Raw genomic sequence first — 21,480 nt, 5'->3', positions numbered from 1 at the left:
AAGAAAAAAAGTTGCAGGGAAAAAATATTGAGCATTTTAGTTAGGTAAGCAAATACTGTACACTGCTCAAAAAAATAAAGGGAACACTTAAACAACACAATATAATTCCAAGTAAATCAAACTTCTTTGAAATCAAATTGTCCACTTAAGAAGCAACACTGATTGACAATCAATTTCACATGCTGTTGTTCACATTCAAATTTGTACAGAACAAAGTATTCAATAAGAATATTTCATTCATTCAGATCTAGGATGTGTTATTTGAGTGTTCCCTTTATTTTTTTGAGCAATATAGTATAGTCAGGAGTGTCATGGAAGAACGCAACCAAGGAAGGCAAGGTGTCCATTATGTCTTAGTGGGATTTATACCCAAAACCAGTCCAGTGTATGGCATTTTTTTCTAAATTGTTCCAGTGGACAAGTATATAAGCAGCTCTCTGATTAGAGTTTAAAATCTGCTTCAGTAAATTTGAAGCTGGTGGGGAATAAATAATTAGGGGATAAAATGGCACCCTGCTGTCACATCTTGTTATGGTTTCTCCTTTCACAAACATGTCCCTGTGCACCATTTGTACCCGATTATATGCCTTCACAAACATTTCACTCATATTAATCTTAAGCAAAGGACATGACGGCAAGTAAGATTTCCCATTAAAACATGCAGATCCAATCATAACATTGATTAATGAATACAATCATTGAAAAAAAGGTCAGACTGTATTGGCTTTTTCTCTTAAGATAAATATGATGGCATGTCCAGTCTATTTGACTGGAAATGCCAAAACAAAGCAGTAAAAGAAGCTAATATCACAAAACATCTGTGTTATATCAACCTCATTTTAACAGCACATGTTGCTAGCTTGGAAATTATAGGAGTGAGACTATATAGTACATCCTCAAATATTAATACTGTACATATAGGAATTAGAGTCCATTTTATATCACATCAACATAAAGAGTTTGATTGTTCTTGAGTCATCATTGCCTGGGACATTACATTCACACAGTCTGGCAAACAATTACAGGATTATAAAGTAACTCCACTGAGTTAAATCAACTGTGGCAATGGGATGTGGGATCTTAGTATTGGTTAGAGATTCACAAAACATATGAATAAGATGTTTCCCTGTTCAGTGAGCAAGATCGTACATTTTGTTGTTGTTGTTGTTGGCCTGGGATAAATTTAATATAATGGGAAAGAATGAGGGCTATAATATGTAGGAAAAGAATGCCGTGATATTCACTGAGGATTTTTAAAACCTATTTAGGATTTACATCATACATTTTGTAATGTATTTTGTAATGTAAACCTGAAGTAAACTCAATATTTGACAGGTTGATAGCACTGTCAAAAACATTGTAAATATGCTTTAATTTGGATCCTTATGCTGCATAGGGGGGTTGGACTTGATGATCTAGTCTCTTCCACCTCTATTTCTAAGAGTCATACAAAATGGATTGTGAGGCCATAATTTTGACATCTCTAATAAGAGAAGCGTAAATAATATTTAGAGAGAGGCAAATAATTATTCATTATATTAATCATATTTGTTAAATTGGAAGAACTTTGTTAAATTGGAAGAACACCAAGCTTACTTAGGATAAGAATATCATTATTTGATGCGTGCATGATTCATAATTAATGTTCATATTTCCCCTCAAAATTATATTCCAAGAAATTTCTAAACATTATGTTCAACTTTATCTATTTGAACTTATCTGCGCTGTGTATATAAGCTTCTAAGTAAAACTTAAAAAACACAAGATTTCAAATCAACATTTTGATCCGAAAGCAGCAGAAAAGTATAATCTTCAGTCACATATGTTTGGTTTGAAGTAAGCCAAAGTCAAAGAAATCAGTTAAGATTAATCACAATTTAGGGTATAAACCTAATTGCCTTTAATAAAAAGGTTTCCAAATATCAAATCTGGAACTGCAGCAACACTCACTGCAATTTCAATTTAATGTATCTCCTAATTCCCAGCGTAAGATTCCCTTTCTTGCAAGCCTAGCCTCTCGTAGAGTTAAGCCTAACTACAGGTTGTCCTTGACTTACGACCACAATTGAGCTCAAAATTTCCACTAAGTAAGGCAGTTATTAAGTTAATTGTTCCTCATTGTAGCACCTTTTTTTGCCAGTTAAGCCAATCACTGAAGTTGTTAAGTGAATCATATGGTCCTTAAGTGAATGTGGCTTCCCCCACTGACTTTGCTTGTCAGAAGCCAATTGGGAAAGTTACAAATGGTGATCACATGACCCCAGGTCAGTGCAAGGCTAATTGCCAAACGGCCAAATTTTGATCACATGGACATGGGGATTCTCCAATAGTCGTATTTGTGAAAAACAGTCATAAGCCACTTTTTTCAGTGCTGTTGTAATTTCAAAGGGCCACTAAACAAATGGTTACGTGGAGGACCCCCTGTATAACTGTGCTTACTAAGAACTATTAGAATGGGTGGAAATTAAACAAGAAGCAACTTTAGAACTATGGAGGAATTTCCTGACAGACAGAACAATTAATTAGTGGAACAACTTGCCTCCAGAAGTTGTGAATGCTCCAACATTGGAGGTTTTTAAAATTTATTTATTTATTTATTTTATATATTGGATTTGTATGCCGCCCCTCTCCGCAGACTCGGGGCGGCTAACAACAATGGTAAAACAACATGTAACAATCCAATTTAATAAAACAACTAAAAAACCCTTATTATAAAAAACCAAACATACACACAAACATACCATGCATAACTTGTAATGGCCTAGGGAAGGAATATCTTAACTTCCCCATGCGCCTGGCGACAAAGGTGGGTCTTGAGTAATTTGCGAAAGACAAGGAGGGTGGGGGCCGTTCTAATCTCTGGGGGGAGTTGATTCCAGAGGGCCAGGGCCGCCACAGAGAAGGCTCTTCCCCTGGGGCCCGCCAAACGACATTGATGTTGGATAACCATTTGTCTGAAATGGTGTAGAGCCGTGATGGCAAACCTATGGCACGTGTGCCAAAGGTGACGCGTGGAGCCATTTCTACCGGCAGGTGAGCTGTTGCCCTATCTCAATCCAGTGTACATGTGCATGCCAGCCAGCTGATTTATGGCTCGTGCAGAGGCTCTAGGAGGGTGTTTTCAGCCCTCTCCAGGCTCCAAGAAAGGCTCTGGAGGCTGGGGAGGGCAAAAAAACGGGCCTACCAGAAATGGGGGAGCATGAGGGGTCGTGCATACATATGCAGGGGTGTGGGACACGTGGGGGGCATTGCATTATGGATGTGGGCACGTGTGTGTGAAATAGCGCTCACGGGCGCGCTTTTGGCATCCAAGCAAAAAGAAGTTCGCCATTACTGGTGTAGGTTTTCCTGCCTAAACAAGGAGTTGGACTAAAAGATCACCAAGGTTTTTTCCAACTCTGTTGTTGTTGTTGTTTCAGGGCTATTGCCTCCAAACAACAAGAAATAAGTGCAAATTTAAGGGGAATAGAAATTCAAATAATAGTACATAGTATGATAAAGAACTGGCTCAAATAAAAGCATTCATTTTACTGAAAAGTCAATTCTTTTGAACTGAGCTTGACCCTTGCAAATTTCACTGCCAGGGTTCCCTGACCACAATGTAGAGATGTGATCTGCCAGTATGTTTTTCTGAAAGTCTTTTTTTAAATTTACAACCTAACTCGTGACCCTGAATGTATCTAGGGAGCTCCTGTCTAAGATCTGACCCCGATTAGCTTTTCAAGATTAGCCAGGGTAAGACAAGCCCTGTCATTTTGGTGAATACTTCAAAAAAAGCAGTAATTAAATTATTTCAAGTTGGGGTTAAAGTGGGGGAACGTTAAAAAAACACCCCAACCCATGCATCTATTAGTGACTTTCCAGCTTTCTTCAGATCATGCCTTCCTGGTTAAGAGTAATAAGAAATGCTTTACAATATGGTTATAGACAGTATATATTAAGTAATATGGCCAACTACTTGGTTAATAGGATACTGTACACAACCATGAAAATTGAAAGAAAAGGTCCAGCTGAGAGGGGGGAAATCCCATATAGCAATACCAATAGCACTTAAGACTTATATGCTGCTTCATATGCTTTAATATTTTTAGAAACATAGAAACATAGAAGACTGATGGCAGAAAAAGACCTCATGATCCATCTAGTCTACCCTTATATTATTTTTTGTATTTTATCTTAGGATGGATCTATGTTTATCCCAGGTATGTTTAAATTCAGTTACTGTGGATTTACCAACCACGTCTGCTGGAAGTTTGTTCCAAGGATCTACTACTCTTTCAGTAAAATAATATTTTCTCATGTTGCTTTTGATCTTTCCCCCAACTAACTTCAGATTGTGTCCCCTTGTTCTTGTATTCACTTTCCTATTAAAAACACTTCCCTCCTGGACCTTATTTAACCCTTTGACATATTTAAATGTTTCGATCATGTCCCCCTTTTTCCTTCTGTCCTCCAGACTATACAGATTGAGTTCATTAAGTCTTTCATGATACGTTTTATGCTTAAGACCTTCCACCATTCTTATAGCCCATCTTTGGACCCGTTCAATTTTGTTAATATCTTTTTGTAGGTGAGGTCTCCAGAACTGAACACAGTATTCCAAATGTGGTCTCACCAGCACTCTATATACACTCTCGGCAAATAGGCAAACCTTCCCTACCAAATCTTCCCCTATGTCACTCACAAACATATTAAAAAGATTTTTCATATTCTTTAAGGGGTTACTGAGTCAGCCTATGGCCCCAATAATCCAGGTCCTCATTTTATTGACCTTGAAAGAATGGAAGGTTGAACTAATAGAGATCAAACTCCTGGCAGTGAACTGAATTAGCCTACAATACTGCATTCTAACCACTGCATCACCACAAGTCTCCAGATAAGTACACTGACTGACTGGAGCCTTCCTTCGCCAGGATCTTATTTTCTTCAAGATGAAATAACTCAATAGATCCTTTCTACTAGCTGTATTATTAGCTGTAAGTGTGCTCTACTAGTTGCATTCTGTAACAATTGTGAGAATCATCCTAATTGCCTAGGCCAAGGATGGCTAACTTATTTGTCATCGCGTGCAAAGTATGTACATGTGCCCACGCTCATAACGCAATGTGCATAGAACCCCCCTCGCCTGCACGTGCGTGCAACTCTGCGCGTGTGCCCCGTATATGTGCTCATAATCTCCCCATTCACCCACACACACACCTTTTTGGTTTCCAAGTTGGTGCAGAAGGCTTTCCAGGCCCAAAACAGCGCACAGGAATACCATGTGAGGCCCAAAAATGCAGTGTCAGCACCCTAAATGTATGCGCCCTGCCGCATGTGCCCCCCCCCACGCATGCGCGGCAGAGACCTGAAGACTAGCTAGCTGGCGGGAGGCACACGCACATGTGCAGTGGAGCTGGAGTGGGGTGACGGCTGGCACACCCGCAGAGAGAACAAGCTTTCTGACAACCCAAGAAAGGGATCTTGGGGTTTTGGTGGACAGCTCAATGAAGATGTCAACCCAGAGCACAGTTTTAAAAAAAGCAAATTCCATGGTTGGCATGATTGGGAAGGGAATCAAAAATAAGTCAGTAAGTGTTGTATTGCCTCTGTACAAATCGATGGTGAGGCCACACTTGGAGTACTGTGTACAGTTCTGGTCACCTCACCTCAAGAAGGATATAATGGAACTGGAAAAGATGCAAAAAACGGCAACAAGTATGATCAAGGAAACGGAGCACCTCCCTTATATAACCAGTGGTCTCTTCAGCCTTGAAAGACGGTGTTTAAGGGGTGACTTGATCAAAGTGTATAAAATCATGCATGGGATAGAAAAGGTGGATAGAGAAAAATTCTTTTCTCTATCACACAATACTAGGATGAGGGGGCACTCCCTAAAGCTCATAGGTAAGAAAGCGAGGACAAATAAAGGGAAATATTTCTTCACCCAGAGGGTCGTTGGTTTAGGGAATTCATTTCCAGAAGAGGTCGTGACACCTGTCAGCCTTGATAGCTTCATGGATGCCAAGTGTATCGGTGGTTATTGAAACGGATGTCCATGTGCCGTTTCTATGTTGGTTGAGGCAGCCGGGATTCCCTTGAGTACCATTTGTTGGGGGTCACGGGAAAGGGAGGATCTTGCCTTCTCTTTCTGCTCAAGATCCCCAAGGACAATTGGTGGGCCACTGTGTGACACAGAATGCTGGACTCGGTGGGCTTTGGCCTGATTCAGCATGGCTCTTCTTATGTTCTTAGAGAGGGCTCTACGTGCCACCTGTGGCACAAGTGTCATAGGTTCACCATTAGGGGCCTAGGCTTATAAAATACAACAAACTATAAAGTAAAACACTGAGAACAAATTCACCAGCCATATTTTGACCTAGTATGTTAGGCGAACCCAGATAACATGTCTGAGGGCAAGAAAAAATGCTAGTTAGGCAGATAATTATTTCTTTAAAATCTTCCTGTTTTCAAACTACTCTCTTACTTTCCTCACTTCTTCCACCCTCTTATTAAAATTTATCTCTGATGTAACTGTTGCAATCAGAATAGGTGAGCCTTAGTTAACATGATTTTAAATCAGTGGAGTTCCTGTGCCAACAATATGAAACAGATTGTTGTGAATAGAACTAAACTGTTATTTATTAATCGTATGACATGTTAGCTACTAAAAGAGTAGATTTTAAGAAAAAAAAAGATCACCTTTGGATTTGTGATTGGAACAGAAATGAAATAATTGGGTCTATCTTGGCTTTTCTTTTTCTTTGTTATTGTGCTGTCTTCTTCACTCCCCTTTCCTGCTATTCTCTTTCTCTTCTTTTTAACAGATGGTTTAGATTTGCTCGAGGCTGGATAGAAAGCAAAACAGTTATTATACTGTAAGCACATGTAAGTAGAACAATGCATAACGTCTGATAAATACAACATCAAAAGGCTATTCAGACATTATTTTATCCTCATTTTCAAATCCAAATGCTAAAGTTTCATCTTTTCTTAGTCAGAAACAACACTTCCATTCTGCTCAAGGAAGTGCCAAAGATGCTTTTTTCAAAATGCAAAAGGACTTTTCTTATTTTGAAGTTGTTTCACTTCTCATCCAAGCAGCTTCCTTAGTTCTGAACTGAAACGCAGAATTGAAGAAGGTTCTTGGATTAGGAGCGAAACATCTTCAATTAAAACAATGAAAGTCTAATTCCCTTTTGGAAAGCATCTATGGGATACCCATGACTTGGATGATCAAGAATCTCCATAGACACCCATTCCTGGAAGTAATGCTAAGGAGTGCAGAAAGAAGAGCTAAAAACAAAGAGCACATTTCCCTTTTTTTAAAAAATAAACACCCCAAAACACACTGCTAAGTACAAATATGGTCCCAGGCCAGGATTAAACCTGGAGCTTCACATATTTTGGATTGAAATTCCTTGCCACTGACTATGCTGGCAATAGCTAATGATTAACTAAAGCTAAAAATCCAATAGAAGAGAATAGAAGTAGTAGTTCAGAATTAAATTGTGGCATCCTTGGTGTTCTCTAAGCTTGCTGTTTGCTTACAGATATTTTTTTTATTGATTTTATTTTTTAACACTACAAAATACAAACAAACAAGAACACACATCCACACATAAACATAAATTCATTTTTACAACAGTTTTGTCTCTGTATGTATTGTATTATTTACATTTTTCCCTTTTAGTCTTCTCTAATTGTTTTTATATTTATGGACCTATGTACACATTTCTATTTTTGTTTCATCACATTAATTATAATAAATGTGAAGAAACAAAAATAGAAATGTGTACATAGGTCAATTACTTATAACATCCTTCTGTTTCACCCATTGTTTATTTCACCTTCCTTAAACTTTAATCTCTATTCCTAATCTCTAACCAGTAATATAATTTGTCCCAAACCAAGTAGTAATCGCTCTCTTCTTTTATCTCTTTTGTTGACTTGGCCATCTCCAGGCAATCCAGCATTTTCCTTATCAATTCTTCTTCCAATCCTGTTTTATCATTTTTCCATTTTTGAGCATGTTATTCTTGCAGCTGTAACTACGTGTAGGAGTACATATTCTGTTTCCTTAATCTGTTCAATAATCCCAATAAAAATATTTCCGGCCTCAGGACTGTTTATTGTTCTGTTATTTCTTTTAAACATTTCCTAATAGTTGACTCAGCCTTCCATCCTTCCAAGGTTAGTAAAATGAGGACCAGATTGTTGGAGGCAATATGCTTAATTTCTGTAAACCACTTAGAGAGGGCTGTAAAGCAATGTGAAGCGGTATATAAATTTAAACGCTATAAAAGCTATGATTTTAATCCATTTTTCCCAACTTCTGGTGGGCCCAGTAGCCTCTTGTTTTGCCCTCCCCAGGCTCCAAAGGCTTCCCTGGAGCCTGAGAGGGTAAAAACACCCTCCCCCATCTCTCAGAGTCTCCCTGGAAGCCAAAAACACCCTCCCAAAGCCTCTGTGCGAGCCAAAAATCAGTTGGCTGGCACACAATGCACGTTGGAGCAGAACTAGGGCAACAGCTCGCATGCCAGCAGATGAGGCCCTGCGTGCCACCAGTGACATCCATGCCATAGGTCCACCATCACTGCCCTAAATGAAGAAACTATCAAGGAGAAAATGACACCCCCATCAACACTGGTAGGCAAGGTATGGTGGGGAGCAAACTCCATATTCCTAGCACTGATGATATGATCTAGTCAGGTAATGAAATGTCTGTCAGCAAGCAGCCAAACTAAAAAAGCATTAAGAATTCCAAAGCCCAGAATATCTGGAACCAGTTTGCTTAATTTGGCTGGGGTTTTTTTCAATTCAAACTCTAATACATTGATGGGAAAATCAATGCCCCAAACAAACATTTGTCCTGCCTCAAAAAAAAAAGCCCCAAAAATTCAAAGTTTGAAAAGTTTCTACCTGTTATAAACATAAAACATAGCGGGGTCTAGATGATTAGGAAATACTGTTGTTTCCAGAAGGGTAACTTGTTTGTTCATTTTTTTCTTTTATGACACACTCATAGTGTTGCTTCAAAATTACTGTATCCCGGTATCTTCAGGGGCACCTTAAATCCATGTCATTCTTTCATAGTGCTCACGAGTGTACCTTTGTGCATGTTTTGAAACTTAAAACTCAAATTACAACATCATTCGGTTCCAGGTGGCCTTTGCAGGGTACTTATTAAGACTTCCTTCTGCTCTGCTCTGCTCCTAAAGCTTTAATTAGTTCTGTGTTCATACACCCTGCTCACACTTAATCTTTTAGTTACCGTAGTTGCCTCAGGTATAATCAAGCAACCCCATCTTTCTTTATTAAATGTTTTAACTGCATTTTTCATTATTGAAATTGCCCTTTTGTGGCATTTCCCTACCAGGTTAGCAGCAGCAAGCATTAGAAGGGCAGCTTTTGCTTCATAGAAAGAATTATTATATTGAATAACTTGGAATTCAAACATTTTTCAGAAAAAAAGGAAACTTCTAGCCATTTCTAAAGGGAGAATTAACAAGACCTGAAATTTGAAATGCAAAGGCTAAGGAATTTTTTTAAAAAAAGAAATCTGGCTTACATGGTGCTTACTGTTTCGGAGTATAAGACATACCTTAGTTTTGGAAGAAGAAAATGGGGGGGGGGGGAGGAATCTACATAACATATTCATCTAGCGTCATTATTTTATCCCGATTGGGCCTGAAAAAGCCTTTTTCAGAGGGAGCAGGAAGGAAAACAAGCCTGCAAAGACTTAGGGCAGGAAAAAAATCTTCTTTGAAGGGAGTAGGAAGCCGGGAAGATTGTTATCACTTAGTTAGGGCTAAGGAAAAAAGCTTCGAAAAAGCTACATTCAGAATGTAAGACACACCCAAATTTTCAGCCTTTTAGGGAGGAAAAACGGTATGTCTTATACTCTGGAAAATATGGTATTTACTTAACTACAATATCCAATATAACAAAGGTTCATAGCTCTATTCTACTAAACTTACTGCTAGGTTCAAGTTCAATATCTGCTTCAGCAAATGGCATTTCTGCCATCAGGTTATCAATCGAATTGTTAGAGCTGCATGGTTTCTTCCTTTGCGTTTTCCGTTCTTTTCTCTTGCACTCCAATGTTTGTTTTCCATCTGGAATACATTTAAAACAGTGAATTCGGCTTTAGGTTTCATAGCTGATTAAACCATCACCAAGAAAATTCTGTCCTAGACTTGCAAGTTCATTACAAGGCAATTTTTCAAGCACAATATTAGAGGTTCTCCAGCATTTGCGTATTTCTCCAGTTTGCAAGTTTAACTTTTTAAAGCATTCAATACATTACAATAAGAGATATTCATATACAGTGGTACCTCCACTTACGAACTTTACAGTTACAATTTCGGAGGCTCGGTTTTGTAAGTGAAAAATGGTTCTTGAGAAGAGGCAAAAAAATCTTGAACACCCGGTTCTTACCTAGAAAAGTTCGTAAGTAGAGGCGTTCTTAGGTAGAGGTTCCACTGTATATATTTTGATCCCCATTTGAAAAACTGGGATGAAGTTGACTCAAGTCTTTCATAACACTCCGCAATTTAGAATAATTCTCTTGCTCTGATTTTTAAGCTTTGAAACTAGAATACATTTCTGTGGGTATGGCTAAGTGGGCTATTAACAGTGTTCTTTAATGTGAAGAAAGGTTGGTGACTCAGTTCTGCACCAAAAAAAATGATTCAGCCAAGATACATTCAAATGCTTCTCATAGCTGGAACTATCACTTACTTGGCTTCAGATTTTATTGGTTACCACTCATTTCTTATTTAGAGATATTTATTTATTTATTTATTTATTAGATTTGTATTATTTGGGAAACTTACGATAAAAGGTGAGACGCACGAATCCCAGCGGCCGATAAGGTCCCACAGAGTTGGCCTTCTCCGGGTCCCGTCGACTAAACAATGTTGTCTGGCGGGCCCCAGGGGAAGAGCCTTCTCTGTGGCGGCCCCAGCCCTCTGGAATCAACTCCCCCCGGAGATTAGAACTGCTCCCACCCTCATCTTCCGTAAACTACTTAAGACCCACCTATACCGCCAGGCATGGGGGATTTGAGACACACTTTCCCCCAGGCTTATTATAATTTATGTTTGGTATGTGTTGTTTGCTTTTTAATTATGATAGGGTTTTTAGGTTTTTTTTAAAATATTAGATTTGTGCCAGTATAATATTGTTTTTATCGTTGTTGTGAGCCGCCCCAAGTCTTCGGAAAGGGGCGGCATACAAATCTAACAAATTATTATTATTATTATTATTATTATTATTAAATAAAGTAAACCCCCCCCCCCCCCCAAAATACTCAGGTATCTGAAAATACTCAAGTATCTGCAACTCCACTATTGTGTTATTGTTATGTATGCATTCAGGGACATAATCAAAAGCCATGATTCAATTATATTCTTATCTATTACGTAATAACTTGTAAAGATGCTTATCAAACAATCACATAACAATGGGATTGAAATAATTGTTTTTCATTTTGATCAAGGTTGCAGATCTAAGCAGATTTAGAGAGCTTTGTTAGGGAATCTCGGAAACCTTGCTGAAGTCCCCAAGGCTGGCTTTAGGAAAAATGAGCACAGGATTCCAGCCTGAAAAGCAATAAAGCAAGTCTATGGGGAGGGGCGGCATACAAATCTAATAAATGAATGAAATGGATGAATAAAATCAGTTAATCCGTTTAAGTTTTGCTCCGTATCACTACATTAAGTTTATTAGCCATATTTATATATCCTTCAAGTATTTTCCAGAATTCCGTGCCACTTTGATGATACCATGTGCTGGAAAAATATTATATTTGTCTTTAAAAAAGAGGGCTTAAAATTTTTTGGTGTGTTTGGCTTTTTCCTTTTCTTGAGACTTTTTATACTAATGATAAACTAGAGATGATATGCCATGCCACTTCCGATGACACACCAGGCCTCTAGACCCAAGCTCACCTGAGAGGGCCTTGCTCTGACATGGCCTCTGGGGCCTCATGTAAGAATTTCAGAGTGAAGTAAAAAAAAAAAAATCTCCCATCACTGCAGAAAGACACATCTTATTGTCAAGGTTGGGTATTCCACCTCTACCCCAGAGGGAATTTGTCAGCAGAGCACATTCTACTCTTAAGACATAAAAAGAAACCAGTGGGAGTGTGAAAAAACCCAAACATTTCATCTAGATTATTAGTGTCCTGTATAGTGTTTCTTGGATACCACATCCCTGGCGCTAGGGGAGATAAGCCACCTGATTACAGGCTAATTGGCTTCAGTGTTCAAAAAACAAGGAAACCATAACTGCTCCTGGAAGCTGTACAGAAATTGTAATAGCTGTTAGATGGCAAACGGTTGTGGGCAAAAAGATTTCTCTTGTATGGAATGCTAAGATGAACATTCTAGCTGAGTAATCCTGTCTTCAACAGGTTAATGGTTTTAAAACCACTATGTGCCTTTTTATCTCAGGAGGGGAGGAGGAGGGAGAAGAAAAATTGCCTGCCCCAAAATCAGAGGTATGAATTTCAATTGCAGCTAAAAGCTTACAAATGTATGTACTATGGGGGCAATTTACTGGGACATAGATCACAAATTCCTTTTAGGTGGGCTGTGACTGACTAAATCTAGTTTGCCATCTTAAATTTCCAAAATTATTATTTTAAAAAGGCTATTATGGCAACTGTCTTTTATTAGTCTGATACTTTTGGTCCTGTATGAAGATAGTATTTAATGAAACAAACAGGTAAGATGAATTTCCCTTTGTGCTGTTATATAAATATAAATGCTCTGAACAATCAATATACAAGGAAGCAGAATCTGCTGAGCAAAATGATTTGCCATATTAGCCAGTGAGGCAGGTATTCTTTCTCTCAAGGGAAATCATCAAAAAAAGGATGAGACAAACAAGTGAGTCATAGTCATGAGTGGATAGTCTGCTGGTTAACAACAATAGAGTGATAGATCATAAGTTACTCCAACAAATAACAGTTGGTTATTGTCATTTATTTAACTTCCGCTAAAGTAAATTATAGTTTTTTGTAAAAGTTTCATTCACAAAAAAGATTAATTATACTTTGCAACGTAATCTATATCTCTAATATTAAAAGCTTACGCTTTCATTTTCTGATAGTGTTAGGGACTGAAAACCTTTAAATTCCCTGCTATAAATTGCAGATTGAACTGAATAGCCTCAGTGATTCTTTTCAACTGTTTGATGGTATTGTTATAAAACAATGATAATCTCTAACTGAGTGCTGTATGCCTAGGATTAGCTACTTTCACAGAATATACTGTTCTTTCCTTGTTTTCAAACTGGAGATGCATTTTTAATTATGGAGAAGCAGGGGTGTGGCTACTATTCCAATGGAAAGCATCTAGGGAATACAAGAGATGTAGATTAGATTGAGAAATCAAAACAACACATTAGAAAATATCTATGGCAAACCACATCTGGGACTGTTACCAAGAAAATCATTAAAAAAACTATTCATTATATCATCAAGAATTGAGCCTGACCTAGAGAACATACTGCAAAGATTCATAGCCTGTTCTGCTCCTTATTACCGTACTGGGAAACAGTGATTTGAATCAGATTATATTGTAAATGTTCAATTTCTAAAATATAAACATATTCTCGGGAATAGACAACATGTGGTTTTATAACAAGGTTGTTCTTACTGCTGTCAAACAGAACCATGTAATCTTTATTAGAAATTTTGCAACTCTGCAATGCCTCAGATAGGCTTTGCTGAAGCTATAACTACCTTAATCCTTGAGTATTATTCACAAATATTGGGAGCATAATAAAATATACCTGGATTCAACCCTTGTATCTCCCAAGATAGGTATTCATTATTTGTGTTATTGTATCTGCCCTTGAGAATACCGATTAACTAGGAACTAGGGTTTATTTCAGCCTAATCTGCATTGTAAGATATTTTTTGGAAGTTTTCAGTATCACTCAGTGAAAGAAAAGTACTCCATTTTAGTTGTCTGTAACTAACAAACAGGCAACATTTTAATACAGGTGGCCCTTGACTCAAAACCATAATTTCTATTGCTAATAAAAGTGGTTGTTAATTGAATCATGTCTGGGTTTTTTTTGCTATGCTTGTTAAGCGAATCACTTTGGTTATTAAGTGAATTATATGGTTGTTGTGAATCTGGCTTTCTCCACTGAATTTGGTTGTCAGAAGCCATCTGAGAAGACTACAAATGGTGATCACATGACCACAGGATGTGACAACCATTGTAATACTTGCTGGTTGCTAAGCAACCAATTGTGATCATGTGACTACAAGGATGCTACCAGAGATGTAAGTGTGAGTCAGGTTTTTTTCCAGTACTATTGTAACTAGCAGGGCTAAACCAATTGTAAGTTGTACCTGAATAATTGCTATCTTAAGTAGTAAATATGAATGTATCTCGTTGACACTTTTAAAAGTCTATTACAAAATCTGAGTTGCTGCCAGGTATTAAAGCAGACCAGGTATTAATACCACTTTCTTTCTAAGTGGATTTAAAATTGCTGAGAGAAATTAAAAGATAGAAACTTTTAATTTCTCTCAGCAATTTGGTTTCTATGAGAAAGTAGAAGGAGCATAAAAAATACCTGTAATTTTAATAGAAACTAAAATACTTTGAGATAATGTAATAAGATAGATAGAAAATTCAATGTCATATTGTACCATAAAGTTTACTACATGCCACCAAGTTTTAGTCAAATTTTTCTAACAGGATAATCATACAGTGAAAGAAAACCAGTTCATGTGTTATACCCACTAAAAAAATTTGGGGGGGGGGACCCACATGAAGTAATACATGTAAAACTAAAAGGTGACTTAAACAAATGCAATGACTTTTAAGGCAGTTGCTTACTTTCTATGCCAATCTGGGGCACAGAAAAATTGTGCAAATTGAGGTTTCCCTTACCATTTGCTTTTTAAAAGCATGGGGTAATAAATAGTGGCATGTTTGGTAGTTATTTAATATTGCACTTTAATAAGACCATCGTAACTCCCACTCCTAATGGTAACCTCCAGCTGCCAGTTACATGATAAACCAGAAGCAGGATTAGACTTGATCACTAAATTGGAAAGGAGGCCATCAAAAAACATCTGAAGAGCAAGCTAGACTTTTTTTTTTTTTTTTAACATGAGGACAGTGGAAAATCACTTTGTTACTCTTGCCAAGAAAGCAATAAGGGGACATGTCTATATAACATCCAGAAGTTGAATTGGACTCAAAACTAGATCCTCCTTTAGTCACAAAGTTTTCTACTCAAGTAGAATCCACCGTTGACCTCTCCAGGTTCCTAAGAGGTCAGTAAGGGGTGTACATAAGTGCACTAGAGTGCCTTCCATACCCTGTCCTATAGTCTCTTCTATATCTCATATATCTTCTCTACTATATCCTCTATAACCTTCATTGTGTATTATTGTGTATTGGACTAACTAACTAACTAACTAAATAAATAAATAAATAAATAAAGTATTTTTAGCCCCAATTTGTCGATTTCTTTTAACAGGATTTTCACCCCTTTTGTGGAATAATTACTCGTATTGCATAGGGGGGACACTCATAATTATTCATTCATCGGGTGGTCTCTCTCTCTAGAGAGATTCTGATGCCCTTATGATGACCGATCTCCCTTTTTTTGGTTACCTAAAGTCGGAACAAAACATTGCACAAGTTTTAGACGAGGAAGGGAGGTTTCGCTATCTGCGACTGCCAAACCGTTGAGAGGCAAAATGGACGTGCCCTCCCCTCCACCTCCCACGTTAAAAGGAAGGAAAAGTTGAATAGCAGGGCGGGTCTGCTGGACGCTCCTTCTCTTGGCTTTGGGGCCGCTGCTAGTATTTATTATCTTCTCCTTCTCACCGATCTGTTGTGACAACGGCTCGCTGGCAGTTGGAGGCTGAACTTTTCCGTCCATTCCTCCTCGCCCAGCTTCCTCCTCCTCCTTCTCCTCTACTTCCAGCCTTTGGGAATCCGCCTGGAGAGGGGAGGATCTCTGCGCAGCCATAACGGCGCCGTAGAACACAAATCTCCGTCCAACCTCTGGGGGCGCCCAGGGGATCTGGGGAGTAAATGACGCAGCTGCCCCCGCACAGAAGCGAACGGAGCGGAGAGTCCGGAAAAGAAATCGCGGCAGATTCGATAGCATAGCTCGGGTTCTTTCGCCTTCTCCGACCTACGGCAAAACGGAGGAGTCAAACGAAAGCTCCACCAGTCGCCGCCGCTCAATAGACACGATTTTTGCTCCCGCGCGCGTCTAATTTAGGGAAAAACCACGACTCCCGGCATGCAACGCAAGCTTTCAGAGTGGGCTCGATAAACGAGGGGGAAAAGCGAGCCGTGGATTATGACGCCGCTTCGAATGTTTATTGGGAGTCAACGGCGTTAAGGCCTTACTGATCAGTTTGGTTCGCGTGTTACGCTCGTGTGAAAATAATTCCCAGCTATTATTCCTTCTCCCTCTCGGGGGTTCTCTGTCGTATTCTCTGAAGAATGCAAAATTCTTGGTGTGGAACATTTATTTATTTATTTATTTAATTTTTATTTATTTATTTATTTGTCCATGGACTGCACCTGAATAATATTCTTGAGCCACATAATAACCCGTAATTCCCGCTATAGCTGCTCTTTATTGCAATGGTTGCAATAGAATTCTTTATTGGCCAAGTGTGATTGGACACACAAAGAAATTGTCTTGGTGCATATGGAGGTGGCAACACACTCCTGTTAACCAGATCAAGCTTTAACCGTTTTGGAAAATAGTTTGTCCTCTGTGGTATCTAAATGTAGTTCATAAAACCATATACCAAAATGTACACGAGCACGTAATAGATTCAATCTCAATGTAAACCGCTCCAAACTTCTGCAGAAAATACGATTTCAGAAATAGAGTGATCAATGCCTGGAATACACTACCTGACAATGGTTTCTTCTCCAAACAACCCCAAAAAACTTTAACCTTAGATTATCTACTGTTGACCTCTCACCTTTTCTAAGAGGTCTGTAAGGGGCATGCATAAGCGCACCACTGTGCCTACTGTCCCTCTCCTATTGTCCTCTTATTGTTACTTTTTACTTACGTTTATACAAACTATTACTATCTTATACATGTTTGACAAATAAATAAATAAAAATCCCACGAGCCTTTGTGCCAGGGAAGCCCTGGTAACTTCACTACAGCAATACAACTGGTTCAAACAAGAAATGATAGGTATGGCAGCCAAACAATTTTGGAAGGTAATATGGCATGCTGCTGTTGCATGCCCCTTAGCAGCCAGCTTCATAATTAGTGCCTTGTACTTTCAGCTGCTCTACACCTGCCCACTGACCTGGCTTTGAAATATGAACAAGAATTGAAGAGGTTTCTAGAACAAGGTTTCATTGGGAGATGTCTTAATTGATGATTTACTTAGAATGCGGTGATGCTAGAATGGTTGGCATTTGGATATGCAATCAATTTGTGCATTTCCACAATGCATTGCACCTAAAAATTACATGTTAAATATATTTTGCAAATTTACTCAATGTAGGCAAATAAATGCCAAGACAATATCACAACATTTTAAACTTGGATGTGTTTATTGACGTGTAGCTCGATGTACTGTGGTAGTTTTAGTAGTTAATTTATGCTCCATTAAATCATGTAAATCCATGTTAACTCAGGAAGCTAAGGTTGTCAATCATGAGCTAGTAAGTTGTGTGAACGCAGCCAGAGCAAAGGTGTTCACTAAAAGAGATGGTGGAATTCTAGTCAAAGTGCACGCCCTGCAGTTTTTACACATGTTGTTGTGAGCCGCTCCAAGTCTCCGGAGAGGGGTGGCACACAAATCTAATAAATTAAATTAAATTAAATGTGTGTATGTGACATCAATGCATATACAAAAAAGAGTGAAGTTTGTATTAGTTTAGTTTAGTTTTATTGGATTTATATGCCGCCCCTCTCCGAAAACTCGGGGCGGCTAACAGCAATCATAAACAGTATACAATAATAATCCAATACTAAAAGCGAATTAAAAACCCCTTATTATAAAACCAAAAATACATACCAACATACCATACATACAATAGTAAAGGCCTAGGGGTAGAAGGAATCTTAATTCCCCCATGCCTGGCGGCAGAGGTGGGTTTTAAGTAGCTTGCGAAAGGCAAGGAGGGTGGGGGCAATTCTAATCTCTGGGGGGAGTTGGTTCCAGAGGGCCGGGGCCGCCACAGAGAAGGCTCTTCCCCTGGGTCCCGCCAAGCGGCATTGTTTAGTTGACGGGACCCGGAGAAGACCCACTCTGTGGGACCTAACTGGTTGCTGGGATTCGTGCAGCAGAAGACGGTCCCTGAGATAATCTGGTCAGGTGCCATGAAGGGCTTTATAGGTCATAACCAACACTTTGAATTGTGACCGGAAACTGATCGGCAACCAATGCAGACTGCGGAGTGTTGGTGTGACATGGGCATATTTAGGGAAGCCCATGATTGCTCTCGCAGCTGCATTCTGCACGATCTGAAGTTTCCGAACACTTTTCAAAGGTAGCCCCATGTAGAGAGCGTTACAATAGTCGAGCCTCGAGGTGATGAGAGCATGAGTGACTGTGAGCAGTGACTCCCGGTCCAAATAGGGTCGCAACTGGTGCACCAGGCGAACCTGGGTGAACGCCCCCCTGGCCACAGCTGAAAGATGTTTCTCTAATGTGAGCTGTGGATCGAGGAGGACGTCCAAGTTGTGAACCCTCTCTGAGGGGGTCAATGATTCTCCCCCCCAGGGTAATGGACGGATAGATGGAATTGTCCTTGGGAGGCAAGACCCACAGCCACTCCGTCTTGTCTGGGTTGAGTTTGAGTTTGTATAGCTTACCTTGTTTCCACCTTCTTGCTTTTTGAATCTCCCTCCTAGCAGATAATCTTTGAAATATTCTTACTACTTGGCCGCTCTATCCTTCAAGCCCCCATCATTCGTAGCCCATTAAATTCATTTGTTTGTTTGTTTTTTGTGGTCTTGGCCAAACATTTGAGTACTGTATATGCAAATCTGAAACAGCTGTTTTTGCCTTTTAGGAAAACTAAATAAATAATCTCTTGGGCAAGCACCTGTAATATCTTGGGAAGAGCCCCAAAATATTTAATCTCCATGTTCTTCCCTCCCCATTAGTAAACATGGTTCTAATTATCCCTCAGTAGTAAACACCTTAGTAACTTAGAACTTAGTAAACAAGTTCTAATTCTCCTTTAGCCTTGGAAGTTCACTGGGCCAGTCATTCTCTGTTAGCACAATCTAGGTCACTGGGGTGTTGGGTTGGGGAGGAGGGGGGATAATGAAGGAAGAATCATGCATGCATTGTTGAACTGCTAAATAAAAGCAAGTTATAAATCTAATAAAATAAAATAATCCTTAACTTTGTCAAAATATTATGGTTCTGGTATTCTGAAACATATTTCCATCAATATGCTGTAATTTTTAACAGTTTTGAGTTTTCACATAGCATTTAACCTGTCTGCCTGGAGACCTGGTCCTTTCATATCTGTTGGGATTACAGTACCCAAAATTCCCAAGGTGGAAAAGACTTCAATTAATCTCTGAATGATTTAACAAAATAAAACCAAGCAAGTTTATGTCCCTTGCAAATTCACTGGCAAGAGCATAAATAGAACTGAAGCTGCAGCAGGCATCTAACAAGGAAGGAAAGAGTTAATAAAGCATTGGAGAGAAAAGGGGGAAAGTGTTCATATGGAACCAATTACAGTGGTATTATAAAGGATGTTCCCTCCAGAGGAAGAAAGCTAGCTAATGGAAGAGTTATCTTTCTGGAAATGCAACAACACACATCTTGAACAGCTGGCAATGAACTGAAACATTTTTAAACCCCTTTGTTAGAGATTAAAGGGAAAGAGTCACCAATAAGATGGAGCTAGCAAATTCTTCCAGAAAAACAGTTTGAGTGCAGCCCATTTTCTACCAGTTTCCAGATTTTGAATTGGTTGGGAGGGAAGGATATTTATAGCACTGTAGTTTTATTCATCTTGGTTCTTTACTATTTAATTCAGTTATTTTCAAGGTATGTTATCACTAAATTAAACAGCAGGCTTGAGACATGTTTTTCATCAAAATTAGTACTCTGCTACAGAATGTTAAAAGACCAGTTGAACCTGGCCTGGTAGCCTGAGTTCCTTATTTAATGGCTCTTTTCAAAGAGCAAACCTAATTGTGAGTGACTTCTTATTAATTATCGCAAAGATTTTATAAAGTCAGCAAACTTGCATTGCATGTGGAACAGAAATAGGGAAGTCTAAACGCCAAGTGGCATTGATAAAATAAAATATTACCAATCACCGCTTAACCTTTATATGGTACACCCTACAACAGAAAATGCCATTGTGGATTTATTTGGTTAGGTATTTGTGATTGGAGTTTGAGAGATGGATTTGTTATTGGAGTCTAGACTTCATAGTGATTTATGAGTCTTTTATAAAGCTAGCAGATGTCACCTCATCTAATGGCTGAAAAATGGACAAGGGAGGAATCAATGGTCATGGTATATGTTGGCATTAATGTTGGTTAAATGTTATGGAGAAATACTGATATAATGGAACCCTAGAGAAATTGACAGACCTAATGAAGATACAAACTAAAAAGATGAGGGAAACACAACTGAAATTTGTGTCACAAAAGAAAGTAGTGAATATTCTCTTATTTCAAGCTTCAATTTATATTGACTATCTATGACTGAGCCTATACTCTACAAATAATATTATTAATAATAATAATAATAATAATAATAATATTTAACAATATAAAACAGAATATAAGAAAAAACAGCTGGATTACAGATTAAATAGATGGAAAACCAAAGCTTTGCATGGGCAACACTTGAAAAACATTGAAGGAAAATGTGATGACAACCTTACATTGGAAAGGCTTAAGATGGGAACCATCAAGAAAGAAATGGCTTAATACTCGCTGCTCAAGAACAAGCACTACAAATTAATGCTATGAAAGTGAAGATACAAAAATCCACTGACAATCCAATCTGCCGACTTTGCAACGACAAAGTTGAAACTCTTTCACACTTATGTGACTGCAGCAAAATCCCCAATTCCTGATTACAAAGCTAGACATGATCAAGTTGCTAAATTAGTCCACTGGTCATTATGTAAAAAATACGACACACCTTTCATAAAAAAATATGAAAAGTCATCACCAAGTAGAAAAAGATACTGAAAATGAGAAGGTGAAGATCTTGTGGGCCTTTCAAATACTGACAGATTGTCATTTGCAGCACAACATGCCAGATATCATGGTTGTCAAGGGTTTAAGAGTATTGCTTATTGATATCTTTGTACCAGGAGATGCCAGAGTTGAACAAAAAGAACTGAAAAAAACTACAAATAATGTAACCTGGACATTGAAACTAGATGGCTATGGATAAAACAGGTAACAGTGATACCCATTGTCAATGGGCACTTGGTAACATGTCCAAGAATTTCACAAAACATAAAAAAAATTGCA

At 38.5% G+C, this 21,480-nt stretch overlaps 1 protein-coding gene across 4 annotated transcripts in view; it reads right to left on the bottom strand.

Moving 5' to 3' along the window:
- Positions 1–16,244, bottom strand: part of AKAP7 (A-kinase anchoring protein 7) — a 77,642-nt gene extending 61,398 nt beyond the window's left edge. The window contains exons 1-3 of one of the 4 annotated variants that reach the window (XM_070733522.1): positions 15,633–16,244; positions 9,960–10,097; positions 6,682–6,827 (exon numbers count right to left, since the gene is read on the bottom strand). In XM_070733522.1, the coding sequence (XP_070589623.1) occupies positions 6,682–6,827; positions 9,960–10,097; positions 15,633–16,134 (786 nt within the window). In that variant the 5' untranslated portion in view covers positions 16,135–16,244. The remainder of the gene's footprint in view (positions 1–6,681; positions 6,828–9,959; positions 10,098–15,632) is intronic. The other 3 variants (XM_070733523.1, XM_070733525.1, XM_070733524.1) reach the window with 3 other exon arrangements.
- Positions 16,245–21,480: the final 5,236 nt, after the last annotated feature.

Source organism: Erythrolamprus reginae, chromosome 1 (genome assembly GCF_031021105.1).
Source record: "Erythrolamprus reginae isolate rEryReg1 chromosome 1, rEryReg1.hap1, whole genome shotgun sequence".
NCBI lineage: Eukaryota > Metazoa > Chordata > Lepidosauria > Squamata > Dipsadidae > Erythrolamprus > Erythrolamprus reginae.
This window is presented reverse-complemented; position numbering and strand designations above follow the sequence as displayed.